Genomic DNA, 22,227 nt, shown 5'->3' with positions numbered 1-22,227 from the left:
AAGTCCCACTTAAAAAATAAACACAATTGTTGTCAGAGCGAACTACAAAAGTTATTACATTAACCCGCGCCTACACCTCCGGTAGCTTGGCATAAACGCAGTCAGGCCTAACCTAGAGTCAATATGTAAAGTATTTATGCAGTACCCAAACAGTAACAAAGTGAAAACACTACACAAGAAATATCACATCACCACACAGAAAAAAAGAGTTATTTTAATAAAATGATACCAAAATGACTAAATCAATTGAACTGGAGATATGAGGTTTTAAGGTTTTAGGTGAAAATAGTGCTATTAAGCACAAAGCATCACTTGCAGTTATCTGGTCGTGCTGGACCGGCGAAAAGTCACAGGTTCAGGCTGACCGCAATGGAGCATGGATCAGATACAAGGACCGGGTTAGTCCCAATGAATAAAGAGTTACCTTCTCAACGTCCATGAGCAGAGCTCTGTTCATGTTGGTAGGGACTGCAAGGAGGAGGCTGTGGGTGCAAGGAGCAGTTTGAGCATAGCAGATGGTTGTTGCTGTAGCCTGAAGAATCGATCATCACTGGAGCTTCACATTGGCGATCGGTGCAGGCTGTCCCTATTGACATTTAGTTCAGGTCTCATAGTGCAGTCTCTGTCGGCACAAACAGTGGGTCTCATTGGAGCTTTGTGTTGATTTTTGACATGGGCACTCAATCTCTGCGTGAAGAGGTCACCGCAGTTGCAAAGAGCCCAAAACATCTGTACTTTCACCTTTTCTTCAGGGGAAGTTCACACTGAGGCCAGCCATAGGTCCAGGACCTGGGTGATATCTCTTGGAGAGCAGCCATACTCCAGCACAGATCACCAGCAGTTCTCAGGCAGGTCCAGTTGGTGCTGGTCTGCTAGGCATCCACAGGGATGGCTGTGGAAGCTTGTTGTGTCCTTGTAGCCCGTGCAGGAGGTCAGCCAACTGACCCTTATTTTTTGGCATTTACAATATACATTGAAACAAAGATACAGTACAGCTTAATAATGACTCTGGTTGATTTGTTATCAGGTCCATTTACAGGCAGAGGTCATCCTGAGCAAAAAAGGAACAACAGAGTATCTCTGTCGCATCGTTGTCTACCAATTGATGCTTGTGTTCCCCTAGCTGTCCCAGTATTCGAAGGGGTATGTTGCTAGGGAGGTGGTGTGTCTCCTGTGTCCTGTACAGCTAGTAAGTAGGAGTGCAGTGGCTGCCATATATAAGAGGGCCTAGCGGCCGGAGGTTGCAGCAATGCACATGTGTCACTGTTTGTGTTGTGGTATATCATGTTGCGTAGCCATGCTTTCAATGTGGGTGAGAATATGTTACCCCAGTTTATGGCTACTTCCCTTTTAGTGATAAGGAGTGCAATTGCGACAAATCATCTTTTGGATTTGGGGAGGTCATGCGTGTACCCCATGAGTGCCAACAGTGGAGTGGGTGTGAGCTCCATCTCTATCATACGGATTGGGTCAATGCAATGTAGTGTACTTGGTATCATGTATGCCCGCCAAAGAAATTTGAGTAGCAACTTATGCCTGTGATTAGGAGAATCTGGGGAGTAGAGACATGGCGGTCCTGTACAGCCGGGGCATGAGGTGGAGTCCACTCGTGTCTTTAATGATTTCTGCGGCAAGAGGAAAGTCAGAGGATTCGAGTGGGTAACTGTGGATGCTGGCCCTAAGAGCCCTCTGAAGTCTTTGCAATATAAAATGGTCCATCACTGTTGCCTCTCTAAAAGAGGGGTCCTCCGTATGCTAGAAAACATGACCATTGGGGAACAAGTCTCCAAATGCAACCAGGTGAAATTTAGCTAACATGCGTTTCACAAGGGTCACTTGGAGGATGGGAATCCAGCCGTTTCCCGCCAGCGGTAATGAGGAGGAGTATGGAAGGTGGGATCCGGTTACATTAAGCAGTCGATGCCAGGCCCAACTTGTTATGGAGAGTGTTTGAATATCCTGTGGATCCCGTGGCATCCCGACTGGCAAAAGTGTACACAGTGGTGCTGGGTGCGCGAGGTCCGCGTCTGGCCTAAAAATTGCCACTCTGGCAACCGCATGGTACCAGTGTCGCGCAAAACTTGCCTGGCAACTAAATAATATATTCAGAAATTTGGAGCCCCAAACCCACCCCACTCATACGGCAACGTCAGGGTGTCCCAACCCTTACGGGGTTGTTTGCCACCCCATACTAAACTGATCAGGTGCGATCGAAGATTGAAGAAAAAACTGTTGTATAGTGGGATGGGAATATTTTGAAATAAATACAAGAACTGGGGGAGAATTACCACTTTAATAATGGCGATCCATCCCGCCATTGACGGTGGCAATTTTAGCCAACGCTCAACATTGCGCCCCAGACTCTTAACCACCGGGCCGAGGTTGAGCTGCAGGATGCGGTCTGCATCCCTGTGAATGTGGATGCGAAGGTATTCAACAGAGTCCTCACACCATGCCAGGGGATTTTCTGCCATCCTACCACAGGGCGCCGGTGTCAATTAAAAGACCTCTGATGTTTCCCAGTTAACGCAGAGGCCTGAGAGGGCACCGCACCATACCTGATGATGTCATGAAGGAGTGGTGCAAGATTGTCATCAGGATGCCGCACGTAGAGTATAATATCATTGGCATTTAGAATAAGGGGTAAGGGACCGGTATTAAACTGCAAACCGCGGTAAAGATGCTTCTCTTGTAAGTACCATACTAAAGGATCTAGTGTTATAACCAACAACAAGGGGGAGAGCGGACACCGCTGCTGTGTTCCCCGTGTGAGTGGGAATGAGGATGTTAGCGTGGCATTTAGGTGGATACGTATTATTGGTTTTGTATACAATAACTTAATGACTGTCAGGAATCGGTCAGGCATCCTGAGATGGCCCAGTATGGCAGAAACAAAAAGGGCATCCGGAGGGAGTTGAAAGCCTTCTCTGCATCGAGCAGCACAGCGGCCCCGGGCATGGAAGGAGAGATTCTGTGCAAGGTGGCAAATAATGTGCAAAGATCCAGGGCAGTCAACTTGTGTGGTATAAATCCCGACTGGCTAGGTGAGATCATTTGGTCGACGATTAAGCCTAGCCACATTGCCAGTATTGTAGGAGAGTAGGATCTGCTTCTTATAGTTACCCTCACTTTTTGCTGATGTTTCACTGTTTTTCAACTTTAGTCTGGCTGGGGCCCTGGTATTCAGGACCCCATCCTAGCTTCTTCCTCTCTAAAAGGATTCCATGTACTTTAGGTACACTCCAGATTGGATCCTGTGATACCCTTATGAGTCCCTAGTATATGGTACACTAGGTACCCAGGGCATAGGTACCCCAGAGGCCTACCAGGGGTTGCAACATGTGGTATGCCACCCCAGGGCAGCCTTCCAATCAGCCACACTGCTGATTGGAGCGTATCAGCCGCTCGGACAAATAGCACATTGCACATTTGAAGCAACACCCCCAATGCCCCTAAATCTAGGATTTAAGGGACATCCCTGACACCAGAACCTCAGATTTGTGAAAACTGCAAAGAAGGACAAATAAGAGACCCAAGTCTGCAATTGCAAGAGCTGGCCAAACCGAAGATGAGATACTCTGCACTGTGACAACACTTCTGGAACTGCATGACTGTGACTCGTTCTGGACCAAAGATCAGCTCCCACAGACAGAGCGAACCCTTTGAGAGCAGAGGCAACTCTTGACGTCCTTGGACTAGACAATGTTCCAGACCCAAAAAATCACTGGCCATTAAGCCCTGTGAGGGATTGCCAAAAAGTAGATGGTCCAGTGCATTGTGGGAAATGTATTCCTGGCCTCCTGCAAGTTTCAAGCAGCTAACATTTCCCCGGACCTCTGATGTGAAAGTATCATTGTGATGACCTTACTGCTACCAAGGTTTGTTGGTGACCAGTCTGGTTAACACCCCCTTTACTCAATGCTACAAACGAGGGAACCATGCAAAGCCTTCAATTGACCACTGCAGTGGCCATGTTGTCGGCCTTCTGCATCATTTCCTCCCCAGCACCATCTAAGCCATAAATCCAGCTCTCCTGTGGCTCCCACTTCAGCACCAAGGGCAGCCAGGACAACTCTGCACCTGGACCTCTTGGGAGATGATAAAATTCAACTGACTGGTGTGGCTTGGTGCCGGGACTCCCATCATTTTGACCCTCCGTGTGTTCCAGATAACATGGCCTACAAGTAACCAATGGTCACTAGCGCCTTTTTTTCTCACTGACCGCAATCATAAAGTTTATAATATTGAATTGCACTGATTCATGATATCTTTCAAAGTCCACAACTCTGGTTATATGCATCTAATTGTATTCATCAAAGTGTCTAAATTTATATCAAAACCTGCTTTATTTTTATAAATTGGTGTTGGATTTCCTTTGAGTCAATTACTCATTACCCATGTTGGTACTCTGAAATACTTAACACCTATTCCTATAGTAAAGCCTGACTGCTCTTTCCCACTCTACTGGTACTGACCTAAGGATTTATTATTGTGAATCCAAGGACCATCTTTGTGGTATTGTGTTAGTATTAGATGGTGAGGTGTAACCTGCACTACCACATAATACTCCACTTTCCTACAGACACACATACTGACTTAGCCTAATCCTTCTTGACTGTATGGCAAACATTCAAGGTTTATATTACAGTCATCTCGATTGCTAAGTAAACAGATAGCCTTGAGACTATTCAAGCCCAGTTACATAGGCTTCAGAGAGCGCTTTCCTCCTCCCAACTTTTATATGAAGTAATGCACAGCATGTCTAAGCTTAAAGAACTTAATGATCTGCATCAGATGTTTAAAAAGATTAAGGAACGTGAGATAGATTATCTAGTTGAAAATGCACATTTTCGTATATGTGGAGAGGGTGGAGACCCAGTAAAACTTTGTTAAACTTTGTCTTAGCTGCTGAGGAAGGGCCAACGACACACCGTAATACAAGCCCGGAAGGTGGACATGGAGAAGCAGAAACAAAAAATGGTAGTTTTAACATTTTGTGTTTCTGCTTCTCGCACTGTGAGAAAGCAGTGGGGCAACGCTCCTCCACCCTAGTGGAGGAGCCGCCCTTGGTAACATCACAAGAAGTGACAGCACAGAAAATGACATTGCAGGACTATTGATCTTATTTGGCATCACTGAAGAGACCTAACGTGGATATCAGTAACATGGACAAAAAGATAAATAGAAAAATGAAATAAGTCCATATATTTTAAAATGGTATTAAATGGACAACATTGGTCACATTGGATGGAAATGCTAGGTGCAGGTCTCACAAAGACGTATATTATCTACTCCTTGTTAACTGATTGCTTCCAGATGAGTGCATGATTCAATTTCCAGTTCTGTCTCATAAAGGGGGAGATCCTGTTGAGGTAAGGAGGGGTGGGATCATTCAAAATATAAAATAACACAAGAGAAAGCCTCTCACACCATGGATATAATTGCAAATTTTAAAAGGCTCCCTTATCTTTCTGTGCCATTATTGTGCTATCTTAGGATGACATTAATACTTCGTAATTTGTTTTAACGCAAATCCTCTCACCAGTATCCCACACGCACATGCTAAGAGACGTAGGACTATCTTTTTTGTGTGTGGACTCTTCACTCGCCAGAATTAGTTGAGTGCAAAAACACAACACATATAGTAAAAAATTACAAGACACCATTGCAAACAAAAAAAGATTCTACATAAATAAATAAAAAAAGACTTAGAACAACTGAGACCATTGCTAAATCATACATTGACTTGAAGGTATGCTTCAGATTCAAGGGGTTTTCAAATCAACGTTTTTGATTTGGTGTTAGAACTGTTGGAAGTAGAAGTGGCCGCCTTTAGCGCTGGTGGAGCCCTGTGCGACAATGTTGGTGCACCCCAATGACTTGCTCTGCCAAGGATTCCCTCACTACCACCCTTTAACAGTGCCCCTCAAGTCTCCATAACCATATTCTTACTAAGATGCATTTAATTTGATTTACAGCACCACTGATACCTGTGTAGAGTGTCAGAGAACTTTATTTCACACATTACACCGAGACAATCAGTTATACGTGTGTAAATCACAATATGTAATGTTACATAAGACAAAGGACTAGGAGTCACATGACAATCATACTAGTAGGCAGTGTAGTTTAATAGTGATTGATCTGGAAAAACACAAACTCTGAATTTAGAACATAATACCATGGTTGGGAGTTCTCTTTAATAACCAGATTTGATTTCTGTCCAAATAAACCCTTTTTGCAACATAAGGATAATCAAAGACTGGGGAAAAAAACATAACGCTGTAATTTAATCCTTGCAGTTTACATGCAGCTCTTAGATGACAGTTAATAGCTCATTGTTCTATGTTAGGATTTTGACTTATAAACTGCAAGTAACAATAGGATCTCTCTGACAAAAGTAGTAACCCACTGGCCTATTTACATTATGTGGACTTAGTGATCTGCATGGTACATGTTCTTTGCAGCAGGCACATTAACCCTCTGCGCTAACTTTCCACAAGTCAAAACTTCCACTTGACAAAACTCCATCTCTCTCTAGGAAGAACATTAATCACCGGCGTGATCATGACATTTTTATTGTTGCCTAACATTGCTGGAGGCCAGGAAGGAGGAAGCAAATGCTTTTAGAAACATAATATACCCGGAAACATGACACCCCCCACCCGAAGTCAGCGCTCAGTGTGATCTCATCGGTCGCACCGCCCTAGAGGCTTCCTGCTCAAGGGTCATGTAACCTCAATGACATAGTCACTGTTGCTCTAGGGTGTGTTGCTTCGTAGGCCTGCCCAAAAGACTCGAGGTGAGCTTCAATAGGGGTTGTAGTGGACAGGCCTTCAAGGTTAACCCATACTTGCCACCGCTATGGTCCACCTGCTGGTGCTCAGACACCATACTTCTAAGGTCTTTTGGGGCCTTCTAGGGTCTATGGAAATGTACTCTCTCAGGAGAGTGGTCTGGTGGACTGGTCAAGAAGGCTGAACCTGGTTCACCAGTTCCAAATTTGGCAGCTCTGACCATAGTGCCACATCCTCTCCCCCACTGAACACCATACTGCCCCCCTGAGATAAACTTGCACTGCCTTCAACTACAACCCAATTACGCCCCACTATAAACGCCTGCCTTAAAAAAAAAAAGAGACAACATCCGGGAAAAAGCAAACACTCATAAGGAATGTAAGATTAAGTAAAGGCATGTGAAATGTAAGCAGGAACAACATGGTTACCTTAACGCTTTTGCACTTATTATTCAGAAATCAATGAGTGCTTTTGCATGAAAAGTTAAGGCCATGACTACAGGGCCGATAGGGACCAGTTTCAATGTCCATTGCTTATATCCTTACAAAACGTAAGCAATATGATAATATGGTTATAAAAGACCACATTCGTGAATACAGAGCCACGGTATGCATTTTGTTTCACAATCCGCCCATCAAGCAGCTATATCAGTACATCCAGGAATGATGCACTTCCAAACCCGGGGAAAACAATGCTGTTCAGAGAAAGACCAGAAAACAAAAGTAGCGCTTCACCGGCAAGCTATATAACGTGGCACTAATGTGTTTTGCGTGTGAATAAAATCAATTTGGCCCCTTTTCGACCCAATCTCTATTGCTTTAGTTATTGTTTACATTTTGAACCTTTTATTTCTCTCCAACCCAAGACTGCACTTTGGAAGTGAAAAATGTCAGAAAAAAGTCGACCTTTCCAGCAAAAGTGTTTTTATTTTTTGGATTAATTTCACAGGGGAACAAATAAAGGAAAGGAAAGAGGGAGTACTGGCTACAAGGCCCAGGGAAGGGGGCCCCCAGACCTGGACCATGTCCCCCTCCCCTTGGCCTTCAAAGTAGTAACAAGACATTTTGTTAAACACTGCCCTAGCACCGGCAGTTCTACATACATTTTAAATACACATTCCCATTAAAGAAATGGGTGATGCAAAAGTTAACAAAAGCCAGTTGATCTGGATATTCCCTCCTGCCCTCACCCAACTCGCCTTACCTGTGACTGGCTGATCCTGGAAACAAAGGGGCCTTCTGTCACCTAGCAACAAAATGCAGAAAGGGAATGGCCGGTACTTAACAGAGGTGCTGCCCCGCCGCTGACACTGTGAGCCATAATTGCTGGCCTGGTTGCTGTGCCTTCCCCACTCTGTTTGTCCCTTCCCCCACCCCTGCACCCCCACGAATGCCAATAAGCCCTGACCAGCAAGGTCGACTCGAGACGTCTCGTGCGTGTATTGTGATTGTGTGGGGAGGGGTCCCTGGAGGAGCAGGTGGACAATCTGTGAAAGTGTGGCATTTCACAGTAAAGCGGGCCCCCTGTCTTTCAGCTGAGCGCAAGGCCCTGGGAAGCTGCCCACACTGCCCATGCCTAGAACCCGCCCTGCAACCAGGTGTACAACTGGATGAAGGCAAAAGAGGATGCTGTGGGAATCACAAAAAAATCAAAAAGAATATATCAATAAAAGTGTCTATCAATACATTTGTACAGACCTTAAAAATATACCATTTCTAAAAAGCCTTTACATTTTAAAAAACAAAGGGGCTGATTAGGATGGCGGTGAATCCGCATCCTCCGGGCCGGCGGACGCCACCGCCGGCCTGGGGGATGCGGATTCACCGCTGCGTCCACAGAAAACACCCACTGCCATATTAGGATGGCGGTGGGATTGCGGTGGGACCAGCGGCAGACGGCAGGTCCGTCCGCCGCTGATCCGCGGGTTGTGTAGGGCTATTTGGTGGCGGTGTCTGCAAGACACCGTCAGCCAAATTACGATGTGCATTGAAACATGCTTTTCCACTGCGGCTTTTCCGCCGTGGAAAAGCAAGTGGTCTTTGGTGTTTGGGGGCCCGTTGCGGGCCCCCAGGGTGTCGGGGGTGGGGGGTGCACATGGGGGGTACCTATGGTACCCCCAGCATTTACATGCATTTTTAACCTTTTTGCGGCGGGTGCTGCTTCAAGCAGCACCCGCCGCAAGGTTAAAGATACGGGATGTGACCGCCAGGGTGGCGGTCACATCCTAATTGCACCTGAGGGACCGCCGCTGCCCCTGCGGACGGTCCCTCCACCTCGGGGGTGGCGGACGGGCGCAGGTCCGTCCGCCATCCTAATAGGCCCCTATGTCAGGACAAGGAGGAACATAAGGAACATTTCTTATTCTTTTATCTTCAACAGAAGTATATCATTTTTACATTATTTAGATTCAATTATAAATTTTCAACAACCTAAAGTCTGTTTTATCTGCATTTCTTGACCTTGCTTTTAAGTGTCCCAGTCATAACTCCTATTGTGTTTTTCTCATTCCAAATGTTGGTACCATTGCCCCAACATTTTATACATTTTTGTGCTCCCACGGCAGGGGCGTAACACAGGCCCCCATAGCCCCTGCAGTGCGGGGGGGCCCCAAGCTCCAGGGGGCCTCTCAGGACAGCACTCTGGCTGTAGAGCTCCGGATTGAGCCCGGTGGGGGCCCCTCCACGTGCCTTGCAGGAAGGCCCCCTCGAGTTTCGTTACGCCAGTGTCCCACGGTCTCACAGTATCTATTTTCCGAACACCAGTCCTATGTGACATAATGTTTCCCACATTTTGGCTCTATAATATGTCCCATGTTACGAGCTTTGTCAACTTTGTTGTTGGAGTTTTCATCACATCTAATAGACACTTTCAAACTTTCCTCTTGAAGATCTTTAATATGTTGTTTAAATTCTGAAACATGTTGACCTCCCTTTTTTGTGTTAAATTTGCCACACCTTCCTTTTACCCTCTACCCACTGGGGACAACAATAAAAAAAATAGAGTCCATCACAGTGTAGTTTCAAAAAGTCTCCATTTGCAATACAAGGCATTACTAAAAGTCTGAGCTATTGGCGTTGCAAATAATAATGCAAGGACTATAGCTCAAACTTTCAGTAATGCAAGACCTATTTATTGCAAATGCTTGTTTCTATTGTCATAAAGACGTTGGTTGGGTTCTTGCCCCCTGAAAAGTACCGGGAGGGGCACTGCATTACCCACATGGAGATTTCTTCTACTGTTATTGCATAAAGCATTATGGTGTTTATTAAGAAAATAGTTATGGGGCTCATAATTCCAAATATTGTCCAATTTGGGGGACATTCTGGGATCCAAATAAATTGGAGCAGGACCGGGGTTGTCGCCCTCATTGATAAAACTGACATAACGTTGAGAACCCACTAGCTTGTAGAGAGGACTGTTCCATATCTTGGTATCCCAGTGAACAAGGAAAGAATTAAAACCTTGGAGATAACTATGGACTGGCTACGGTTAAGCCTACTCGGCCAGTGGAAAGATGGGTTCAGCTACCCCCTTTCTATGGCTGGCAGAATCTTCCTTGCTAAGATGCTGGCACTATCTAAATTTGAATATTTTTGTGAATATACCCACACCAGAAAGCTGACTACCTCAAATAGACTCATCCTGGAACAGTCTTACATTTATCATGTGATCTTCTTGGAGTGCTTTAACGTTCTGAATACTCCACAGACACAACGCAAGTCGACCTTCCCCCAAGAGGCTGGTTAGATGAGGACCAATTGAGCAAGATTCTGCACATAATTAATACATTTGTTAAACATGCACAGGGTAGAGAGACAAAAAATATATACACAGTAATTTTGCACTGGCTTGTCTGCACAATATTGGCCACGCATATACGGACGTGCTGGGGAAAGCGTGGATAAGAGGGCTGCATCATGCACATTTTTAGTGGATGCCTGGCGGGAGCCATTTTCTTGGGAGACAATCTTGTTGGCATGCAACAGGCTATAGGTGCAACGCTTATGAAATGTCAGGAAGTAATTCTGTTAGGAGTGACAATCAGCAGTGTCATATTCTTTACATTCCACCTTGGGGAAGACAATTTTACAATTTTTGGCAGCAGGCAAATAGGTAACCTCAGTTCTGTGGGGAATTACTCACATGCCGACCCTGGAAATGGGGTTACAGAGGGTATAGTGATGTGAATGTTTGATAGAGAAAAGCTGCCATGTAGGACATAGGGCAGGAATAATCTGTTGGGGAAACATGGACGGCAGAAGTCATATACCTAACACATGATTGAAGAGACCTATCCTACCCCAACAGACTTCAGGTGCTCAACATCCTGAAGCAGAAAGTAATCTAAAAAAGCACAGGGATGGGGTGCAGGATTGAGTCTAGCGTGATTCTCATAACACATGCTTCTTTGGATTGAGCGAAATACAGGTGACGATACTGAGAACTTTGGTATGAGAAGGGACAAAATGGGGGTGAAGATTGAGGATTTTCGGAACGGGACATGGATTGAGTCAGCAGGATGTTCTTGATAGAGATTAGGCGGATTGTTTGGTTGTGTGTTTTGGTATTTCAAGGTTTAATGCCTGCCTTTAGTGTAGTAATAAAAACTGGATAAAAATGAATGAACATTACAATTATTTATGCTAATGTGACACACAATGGAGAAATAAGCATTGCCATTATCACAAAGTTTGGTGTTTTAAACTGTTAGACATTAGTGCCTTCGTACTGCGATGGCTGTAGTAGCTTTAAGAATTGGTGTAATGAAATGAGCAGCATAATTTCGTTTACTGTACCCACAGTCTACAATAACCTCTGGATGCCCAAAGGCGCAGAGAAAAGGCCTCACAAGATTACCATAGAGGATACTGCAGTGGAGATGGACTGGCCTCCGTAAGTGAGATTCACAGAAATTGAAACATCGAATCCAATCATTTAGAAACTATAGTGCAATCGTCCAATGTGAAACAAAATATAAGAAAAATAGTTCTGCTCACTTTACTGAATTACCACTATGTTCGATTTCCGTGGCAATATATTTGGCAGGAACAGTATTGATAATATATGAAAACTAAAACAATATAATTATTACCTACTCGGAAGTGGATTATGATCAACTACCCTTCATATAGAACATTTCCAACTTCATTAAGTAACTTGTTCATTTAAATAAACACAGTTTTTCCAGAGCTTTGTAAGGTAATGTGCAAACTTACGCAAGTATTGCCGATAGAGAAAGCATCTCTGATGTGAGATAGGAGAGGTATGCGATAACAAACACAAATCCTGGTTCGATGATCCTGACGTGTTTTGTAAAGCGCGTCACCAGTGCCATTAGAAAGGCGAAGACAATACCAATTGCCGTTCCTCCCAGGCTTACAACAAAGAACGAAACTAGAAAAAATGTATAGAAATATTAATGTGTAGCATACATGCATGATTATCATCAATTCAACAAATGAGGTTTTAAGCAATAATTAGTGGTTGTAAATGATTTCTAGTGGCAGAACTAAAGCCTCACCAAAGTCTAATGAAGCCTACATTATTGAACGAGGAAACAGGAGTTCTGGGTTGACTCTTAGTTTAGGCCTCGACCATACCATGCGAAGCGCACCAATCAACAAATGATGGGGCATATTTATCATTGCTTTGCATCCCCTTTGCAACAAGCAAGGGAGCGCAAGAGTGACGCAAAACATAGAATTATATTTACCATGCCAAGCAAGGCCACCTTGCCTAGTCCTGAGTGGTTTGGTAAATGAGGAATAATCCAAGGCCGCCCAAGTCCCTGACTTGTGTTACCCTGCCCCAGAGAGGCATTCCATGGGTGGAGCGTGGGTGCTCCCACACATCCCCTTTTAGATTTTGGCACATTCCCAGATTTTTATTATTATTGGTAGACCTTGAGATGCATCAATATGTTACTCTTCAGGCGGTTTAACAAGGAGAAACATGCTTATTTTTCCTTGTTTTTCCTCCATGTGTGCTGCACTCTGCACAAATGTGCTACTTCAGTGAGTCGTTATAAGAGCTAAACCTATGTAATGGTACTCCTAAATATCAATCAAAGTTTGTGATCCAAATGCCTCAATAGTCTACCGAGGGCCAAGTCCTGAACAGCTGCACTGGTACAGCGCAGAGATGAGTGCCATTTTAAGTGCGTTTTCATTACCCGAAGTGCATAGATTTAACTTGATATTTTTCGGAGTTAGAGCATCATTTTCAGACACAGACCTTGGAAACAGTGAGTAGGGGTTGTCTCTCTGAGTCAGCGCAACTGTTCAGGATGCAAACCCTGGAATTTTAAGTGCTTGTGGCATTTTCCTAGACCCAAGAAATAATGGCTCTCATATCTTTCCCTCAAAGAAAGATTTTAAACTTCTTTTTTGGTCCATGGTTAAAGACGAACACGTTGCTCTTTCGGAGAAACCTAACCTGACAGGCCTGTTTTTGCTCCACAAAGTAGTACCACACACAGAGACCTATTGGGATGTAATTCTTAAAAGCTTAGACAGGAAACTATACCACCAGTTTCGTATAGGTACACTGCCACTAAGGGCCTTTACTAGTGGTTGGCAGAAGTTGGAGTCCACTTCTTGTCCCTGTTGTACTGAAAGCAAAGAAACAATAGGTCATTTTCTATTTGTATGTACTGCTTACCACGAGCCACGCTATAAGTGGCTGAAGCCAATATGTAAAAGATTAAACACCCGGGTGAGCAGAGAAGCATTATTCATCATGAGATCTAACACATCAGAATGGTTATCCATAGGACTGGCTAAATTCCTTGGGTGGGCCTGGTTAATTAGAATTAGGTTTGTTCGTACCACTTCGACTTGAAAAATCTTAACAGTCTGTTAGCTTACTACATCTTGGGCAGTATTGATGATTTATCTTCTTTTATACTCAAATGTTTTAAAAATGTTTTTATTGACGTCTTTCTATGCATATTTAATCGAGTTTTTTAAACAAATCCCTTTTTGTCTGTTTAATAATTTTCATGATTTTGTTTTATGATATTGTTATATGGTTAGTATCATTATGTATGTATGTCTGTATGTCTTTTATGAAGAAAATTCGAAATAAAGACGTTAAAAAACTGAAACTGAACTGGAATTTCACTATCCTAATGCTTTAAACACTAGAGCAGAGTACAGACATCTTTGCCGCTCAAAATAAAACATCATTAGTGGATTAAAGTACCACAATAATAATGTTCTCTACTTCAAATAGGAGTCCACTCAGAGTTGTGTTTTAATAAATTGACCCCATCCTCATATTCATGGCTGAAGTTATGCATCAATTTATGACTACAAATTAAACATACAAGTTCTCCAGTTTCTTCAGATACATTTAATTTTTTTCATTTGATTTTATTCTTAATACTGCTATTGTCACTGCTTGTATAGTATTTTTCTCTAAGATAAATTGAGCTTGGCAAGTGGGATTAATAACACATTTGGGCCAGATGTACGACCAGTCCAAATTGCGACTAACAATTTGTACTCAATTGCAAGTCGCACTTTGCGAGTCGCATTTTGGAATGTACAACAGTGTGTTTAACACTGTTTGCCATTCCCAATGGGGACGCAAATTGCAAAGTTCATGAATATTAATGAGCCTCTCGCAATTTGCGAGCCCATTGGGAATGACAGGCCCACCCAGGGATGGTGGCCTCCTGGACTCAGCAGACCACTGTGTCTGGGACTGCTTTTAAATAAAGCAGTTTTTTTTTTAAATGCAGCCAGTTTTCCTAAAAGGAAGACTGGATGCATATAAAAAAAAACTGAAACGATTTTGTTTCATTTTTTTTAAGGGCAGGCAGTGGTGGACCACTGCCTGCCCTTAAAAAATAATATTGCATGCCTTTGCAAAGAAGAAGGGGTCCCCTGGGGACCCCTTCCCATTTCCGAATGCATGACCCCCTACTTGAAGAAGGTGGTAATTTGAGAGTGTTTTGCGACCGCAATTGCGGTTGCAAAACATTTGTACATAGCTTTGCGGTTGCTATTAGCAAAGGAACGCCCCTTTCTAATAGAGAGTGGCAAAACAGTATTTTGCGAGTCGCAATTTATTTGCGAGTGGCAAAATACTGTTTGTATATGGGCCCATGTGCGTTTTAGCATGCGCAAACGAGTCTAAGGCCCGTTTGAGCACCCTAAAATGTGCCGTACATCTGGCCCTTAAAGCGTTTACGGAGAGACATTTTTTTCTTGCAAGCAGGGTTACACTGTTAAATAATTTCTCTGTGTATTTCATTATTTTCATCAGTTTTTTGGTAATGATGGTATATTTCTAGACTAATTATGCCGTTTTCATGACTGTTTGTATGCCGCAAAAACAGTAAAAGCATTGCATTCAAAGACCATGGAACAAGTTGGGGGATAATCAACAAAACGAATGGCTGTATGATCTATAAATTGACTGGCTGCTGTAGCCTCATTAACTTGTCACCAACATATCAGGCCAATGGTGTGCTGCCTTAATTGACCTCTCAATGTGATCATTTCATTCACTCTCCAATGTACATTTTGCATGTGTTTTCTTATGTTCTAAAAACTGTCATTGTAAGATACGTGGTTTCACCACAAGTTGCAGTGAAATAGTGTATAACATACTTAGTGAACATAAATTCCACATTTGTGTATTGCACCAGGGAGGACCTTCAATAAGTAGTACGTACCAATGCCTTTGACGCAGTCCACACCTGTCACATTTTCTCCTCCTATAGCAACAAACGAATCAAACACGTTGTACAGGACCTGAAAGGAGATGCACATATGTCATGGCTCATATTCAGTAAAGCCACATAGGTATGTATAGAGAATGGGTTATTCCTGGACAAAGCTGATGTTGCAGGGTAGTTTACAAATAAAGAAAAGACAGATTCCTCTTGTCAAGGTAAAAACAGCTCTTTACTGTCGTGGCAAGGAGACCGACCGTCTTCACACAAAGAAACAGCCGGTCTCAATTTGCTGCTGAACATCCAGCTTCTTTTTTACACAGTCAGACAATATTTGCTACAAAGCATCAAACAATGAATTATTTTGTGGTTACAGAGAATATAGCATGCTGCAATGCATGCAAATACATTGTGTTCCGTAACAACGCTGTTGTTACAACGACCGCGTTATTACAACGCAATGCCATTACTACGCAAGTCATTACATCGACTTGTAGTAGAAGGCGCTGTAACATTAGGAATGTATAATTTACTATTCAAACTCCAGCCTACACAACAGTAGGGAAGGTGCTGTAATAGTAAATTATACTATTCCTTATCTTAGAGTGCCATCTACTGCAAGTCGATGTAACGACTTGCGTAGTAATGGCATTGCGTTGTAAAGGCATTGCAGTCTAATGACCGGGATGTAAAGATTGTTTCCTGGTTACAGATTTATTGTGAAAAAACATCTAGTCACCTGTGACCGTAAACTTTAACCTAATTCTGTACAATTCCTTTATTGCAGTTCTAACAATGCTTAACCGACTAACTATTCTCTACTCTTGAATGCATGTGTAATTGCATGTGTACTTTATCATTCTGGTGCCAAGACCTTGTATAAGATTATGTGTCCACTTGGCTAATTTAATCATCTGCTCCTATTGTTTAATCAAGTTTTCAATTAAACCTTGCAGGTCAGACACTATGGGGTCCATTACGATGTCGGGCGGATTGCCTACGCCAGGCTGGCGGTGGCCACCGCCGGCCTGGCGGAGGCAATCCGGCCGACATCGCAAGCCCAAATCCCCCCTGCCATATTAGGATGGCGGGGGGGATGGCGGCTGTGAAAAACACCACCCGCCTGTTTTCCGCCCCAGTCGCCTTGCGGCCGGGGCGGAAAACGAGTAATATGGTGGCGGTGTCTGTTAGACACCGCCCGCCATATTACTATGTGCATTTTTCAATGCCTTTCCGTGGCGGCAATGCCCCACGGAAAGGCATGCGGTGTTCACTCTGGGGGCCCCCTGTGGCCCCCAGAGTGAAGGCCAAATGGGGGTGGCACACGGGGGGGTACCTGTGGTACCCCCCTGCATTTACATGATCGAAGCAGCAGGCACCGTGCGGTGCCTGCCGCTTCGATCATGTAAATGCATGCATGTTTTTTTAAACATTGTGGCGGGCGGTGCAAGCCCGCCCGCCATCCTAATAACCCCCTATGTTTTCAAGTGAACTCTTCACCGTTCTCTCATCAGCATGAGATTTTGAGCTTGCACTTCTTTCACCACGTATAGCTGTGTGACGCTCTCTAATGTCATCTGATGTTGCGCCACTTCTTCATATTTCACTTCTTCTGTAACTATCCCCTCTCTAGTTGAGATTTTACCTACTGGTACTAAACCTTGGTCTATACATGCTACTAAGTGATATGTATTGCCCTGAGCATCTACAACTCATGTTGGTGTCCTAACTGGAAAAGGTCCTCCCACCTTTGTACCAATTCTTCTACAACATGTTAGCAGTAATTAGGTACTACAATATATTACTAATAGGGCTACAATAGCTGTCAACAAGGCTCCCAACAGTCCTGACATACAGGATGGTAGAAAAGAAAGCCACCTGCTTAACAAATTACCAGGGGCACCTTCTTCATCTACCATTTTCTTCTGTAGATTTTGTAAAGTTTGTATAGCCTCTGACAAAGTTCCATTGCCTGAATCATTTGCTCGGACTAAGCACAACAAGCAGTTCCTATCTTGGCACATTTCTCCCCTTCCATAGCCGTCATAAGGTCAAATACATAACAGTGCTTAATTATCATCCTTCTCCTAGCAAGCGGATCTTTCTTTATGGTATTAAATCCATATTTTGTAGTGTTGATGCACTTGAGGAATTTGCATCTAGTAATCTGTAGCCATCAAGCAGTTGCCTTAACCTGAACACATGGCGGAAAGGCTTCAAAGAACTAATGTGCATCATTAAACAAATGGTACTCTGGATAAATAGTATTCCAAGTAGTAGTGCCATAATATTCTTCAGTTCTTTTCCTTCGAAGATAAGGGAACAAAGTTGTTGGACGACTCATGGGGTGTTCATGTAGAAATGATTAATTGACTCCAGTTATTCCCAAACAGGGGCATGCAAGGCAACTAATGTGCAGAGGCTTCCCCAGCTCAGTGGTAACTGGGTGTACAGTAGTTCTCCACAGTGCCAATAATAGTCCATGAAGCTGCAGATGCGCCCTACATATCGGTATTATCTATTGTGGCACTACAGTTAACACTGTATCCTACATTAATGGTGCCATTTCTTCTGAAACATAAAGAAACAGAAGTTAATCTTATGACTGTCTGAGGACTTACTGTACTATCTACCAAGTGTAACATGCTACATTATCATCCCATATACATGCACACTGTTTTACTGCATCCTGACTAACATCAGTACAATTCCAAAAAGACATGACCCTACAGTAAAATTCGATATCAGAATCTCATGGATCATGCGCGTAAATGGATGCAGTAACTTTAAATCCTGGCCTCCGAACACAATCTGGGGGTAAAGGATTTACTAAATAACTATTACACTCAGTGTGCACGCCTGTTGCTCCTAAAATCCTTCATTGAAAACCATTTGTATACATTCTGCAGTAGTGGGTTGACTTGTTTTCTTAATTCGTGCTGTCTCATCCTCAATGCCCTATAGGATATATAAAACCTCTGCTGAAGGGTCCTATTTCGTGGCCTTGAATAAAAGATTTGCAACTTTAACATTTCTTTTGCATTTGGACCTTAATTCTACACACATAGAGATGAAAAAGACAAAGAGATGTGCTTGGGGGTACAACTTTAGTTGAATGTAGCCTATCTCATCCTGTGGCACGAGGAATTACAGAGAAGACGAAATATGATTCATTGGTACTTTCTGAACCTGGTCTGACGGTCGTTCGATGGGACAACACAGGGAAATACATTGCATGCATTTAACACGCATGTCTTTACCATGCATGTTTTTACCATGCATATGCTTTTACAACGCATGCCATTACCACACACAATTTTTATATATAAAAAACAATGTATTTGTTGGGAGCAACCACTCTCACCCCCACCTTACCTTAAATGTGTGGTAAAGGCATGTGTTGTTAAGGCATGTACTTGGTAAAATATGCATGCAAAAAATGTGTAGTAAAGGTACAACGAGGTGTCCCATGTCTGATATATGCTGATACCTCATATTATCTGATAATCTGGTATGAACACTATGGGACGCATAAGCATGAATAGAGACTGCTCTTCACTGGTTTGGGATGTCAGAGCTAGAAGAAGCGTTGCTATGGAAGAGCAAGAATAGAAAAGATAGTATTAAGAGATTAAAAAAAAAATTTAACTTTCATTCTGTTAATTCACAAATTGTCCAAAGGCAGAGGTGGAGGGGGTATTTTTACATTGACAATCTTCTTCCCCCCTCTTGTTCCATTGCATTGTTGATGATGATGGCCTTATGCTGGATTCAGATGGATATCGGAGAGGTGAATCCAACGTTTCCTGCCATCTACCTTGAGGTCACCATTGACACTGTATAGGGTCCATTGAACCTAGGCTGTCTCAATTTCTGGACAAAATTTCAGACAAAAACATCGTCTCCTATATGCAAAACCTCAGTGGTGGTGCGCTATTTCTTCCCTTTGGTAACCTGTTTAGAAATTAACTTTGCAATCTTGATTAATTCAGAGAGGTAAACATGCATTTCATCATTTAAGATTTCTGCTGTGCTTGCTATCTCAATGTGCATTACTTCTAGTGGTAGGTATCTGCACACTTATGGGCCTCCCTGTAACTTTCTGATGTTGTGTCAGGTTATGATCAGGCCTGTTACTAAGGGTAAAAAGGACCAATGGCAGGCAATTCAACCACTTCTTAATCAATGTGGTGCATAGTTTGCTGATCTTATTCTTCAGCAGGCTGTTTATGTGCTCAACAATGCCAATGCTTTTGGAACGATCAACAGAGTATAGTTTATGTTTTATTCCTAACATTGTTGTAAGACGTGTGAAGATTGCATTAACAAAGTGTGTGCCATTGTGGAATCTTTTCCCTTCTGGAATTTCCCAGTGGGTAATCACCTGACAAATCAGAAAGGTAGCAGCTGACTCAGTATCACAATGGGTACACAGTCCTGCTTCAATCCATCAAAAAAGGATAAACTACAAATATAGGATACCAATATTTGCTGCACCTATCTAGCATGTCCACAAAGACAATATAGAGAGCTTTAAAAGGACCTTGTGGCTGTGGAATGGTAGAAGTTAATACTTTCAGTGTTGGATTGGGAGAAAATTGTTGGCAGACAATACAGTTATGAAGATACAAAGTAATTAAATGCAAATTGGGAATGAACCAGTCTTGTTGTATTTACATAGACAAATATTCTCTTGAAATGTGGGATGGTAAATGTAACTGATCAAGATATATCATAAGTAAAGCCTGCAGTGACACTGGTTTACCTGTAGATAGTTGTCTACATATTAGGTCATCCCCTGACTGGAAGCATCCTCTAGCCTCCCATCACTGTTTCTCATGTGGTGGAGCAGCTTCCTGCAATTCTCGGAGATGTAACCCCCCATGTCTCAGCATAATGAGGAGTGACATTGCCTATGGTAGGGTTAGATCCACATTCAGAAGGTGAAGCAGTTTGAGCCACCAAAACAGGGACATGTTATGAACTCGATGGTACAGGAGGGGGTGTGTGCCTAGCTGCATCTTTAATTTCCCAATCTGCTAATGCATTACCCTATGACACAAAATCCTGACCATGTATGTGCTGCAAATAACTGTCACTGCATGTGGTAACACAAGTGTCTCTATTAAAGCCTCAAGAAATTCCTATGCAGAACAGGACTTCAGTCAGACTTAAGGAAACTGCTCCTAATTTATCTCATAATGCTGGAATGTACAGTGGAAGTCACATAAGCTTAATCTGAATAAATCATGATGAATTTCCCTGCACCATGTTTATGAGCAGGTGTCAAGGCTATCAGTTCTTCTGCTTGTGCAGAATAATATGCTGGGAATGCTAACTCCTCTACTATGTGAAGTGTTTTAGAATAATCATGCTATTAGGCTCTAAATACTGCTGGAAGTGTGCACCTTACTCCTTTATCCTGATCAATAGTAGAAGAACCATAAACAAAATAGACAATGCTACCTGGTATAGGAACCTTGAATAGATCCATTTGGAATTTCAATTGCACATCATGTGAATTATGCTCAGCATCTAATATAGGATGAGCGAAGAATGTTGCAGGATTTAGGATATGAAACTTCACAACCTTCAAAGATGGTAGTGACAGTATTACCATATATCTGACACCCTGGGTAGTTAGAGTAGCCTTAGCCTTCTGAATGCTAGCAACACTGTATTCTCTGCATAGAGTGCAAAGGTGTCCCATGACAAAGGCTGCAGTGGTGAGACCTTGCTAGCAAGGATAATGTCCTCTCATCACTGAATCTAACTGTGCACTAAAATATGCAATGGGGTTGTGTCCTAAAGGATATTTCTGTGTAAGGACAGCTGTTATCAATTGACCATTGCAATGACAAAAGAGATTAAACCTTGTGGTATAATGAGGAGTTTCCAAAACAGAGGCATCTATTATCTCAGTCTTCAATTTCTGAAGCGTCTCCCTCATCCTATTGTCACACAGTAATGGTCCTAAATAATGAATTTCCTCCTGACAGTACGGTACTTTGTCTCTATCTACTTTGTACCCTCACTGTGCAAGAGTAACCAGAAGAGATATGGTATCTTTACTACACCTCCGTACTGTAGGAGTGCAAACTAGTATGCTGTTGACATACTGTAATAATGTGCTGTCACTCTGAATGTTTGACAGCTCATTTTTTGCCGCTCCGTTGAAAATGCTAGGGGACTCACAATAACCTTGAGGTAAATGAGAATACAAATACTGAGTCCCACGATAGGAGAACTCTCTCAAATAATGATAGTCTGGTGGAAGAGGGATGCTAAAAAAGGCTTCTTCAGATTTATAACAGAGTCATATTTAGTGTCCTGAGGAATATTTGTCAAAATGATGGCGGGGTCAGGAACAATTGAAAAGTTTTGTACCACTACATCGTTGAAGGAGCACAGGTATTGAACCATACGCCAAGTATTACCCTTAGGCTTCTTAAGCAGGTAAGTTTGAGTGTTACAAGGAGACACTGATTGGTAAATTACTTGCTGTAGTAATGCCTGCATAGTAGGGGTGATGCTATCATCTGCTTCTTTGGAAAGAGAATACTGCCACACTCTAGGTACAATAACACCTTCTTGTAATGTAATTCTGAATGGTACAGCAGTACGAACAAAGGCCTACATCATGGGGACCATTAGTCGTCGAGGCGTCTGGTACTTAGGATAGATCTGCTTCCCTAACAGAGTCAAAAGCTCAGCCTGGTGTGCACGCCATTACTTCCAACATTGTTC

General features: G+C 42.9%; 1 protein-coding gene across 2 annotated transcripts in view; it reads right to left on the bottom strand.

Annotated features, from left to right (window-relative positions):
* Positions 1 to 22,227, bottom strand: part of SLC9A3 (solute carrier family 9 member A3) — a 1,113,267-nt gene that overhangs the window by 489,497 nt on the left and 601,543 nt on the right. For both annotated transcript variants that reach the window (XM_078687678.1, XM_078687679.1), the window contains exons 4-5: positions 15,481 to 15,559; positions 12,014 to 12,191 (exon numbers count right to left, since the gene is read on the bottom strand). In XM_078687678.1, the coding sequence (XP_078543804.1) occupies positions 12,014 to 12,191; positions 15,481 to 15,559 (257 nt within the window). The remainder of the gene's footprint in view (positions 1 to 12,013; positions 12,192 to 15,480; positions 15,560 to 22,227) is intronic.

Source organism: Lissotriton helveticus, chromosome 4_1 (genome assembly GCF_964261635.1).
Source record: "Lissotriton helveticus chromosome 4_1, aLisHel1.1, whole genome shotgun sequence".
Classification (NCBI taxonomy): Eukaryota; Metazoa; Chordata; class Amphibia; order Caudata; family Salamandridae; genus Lissotriton; species Lissotriton helveticus.
Note: the sequence above shows the minus strand (reverse complement) of the source record. Positions and strands in the feature narration are given on the sequence as shown.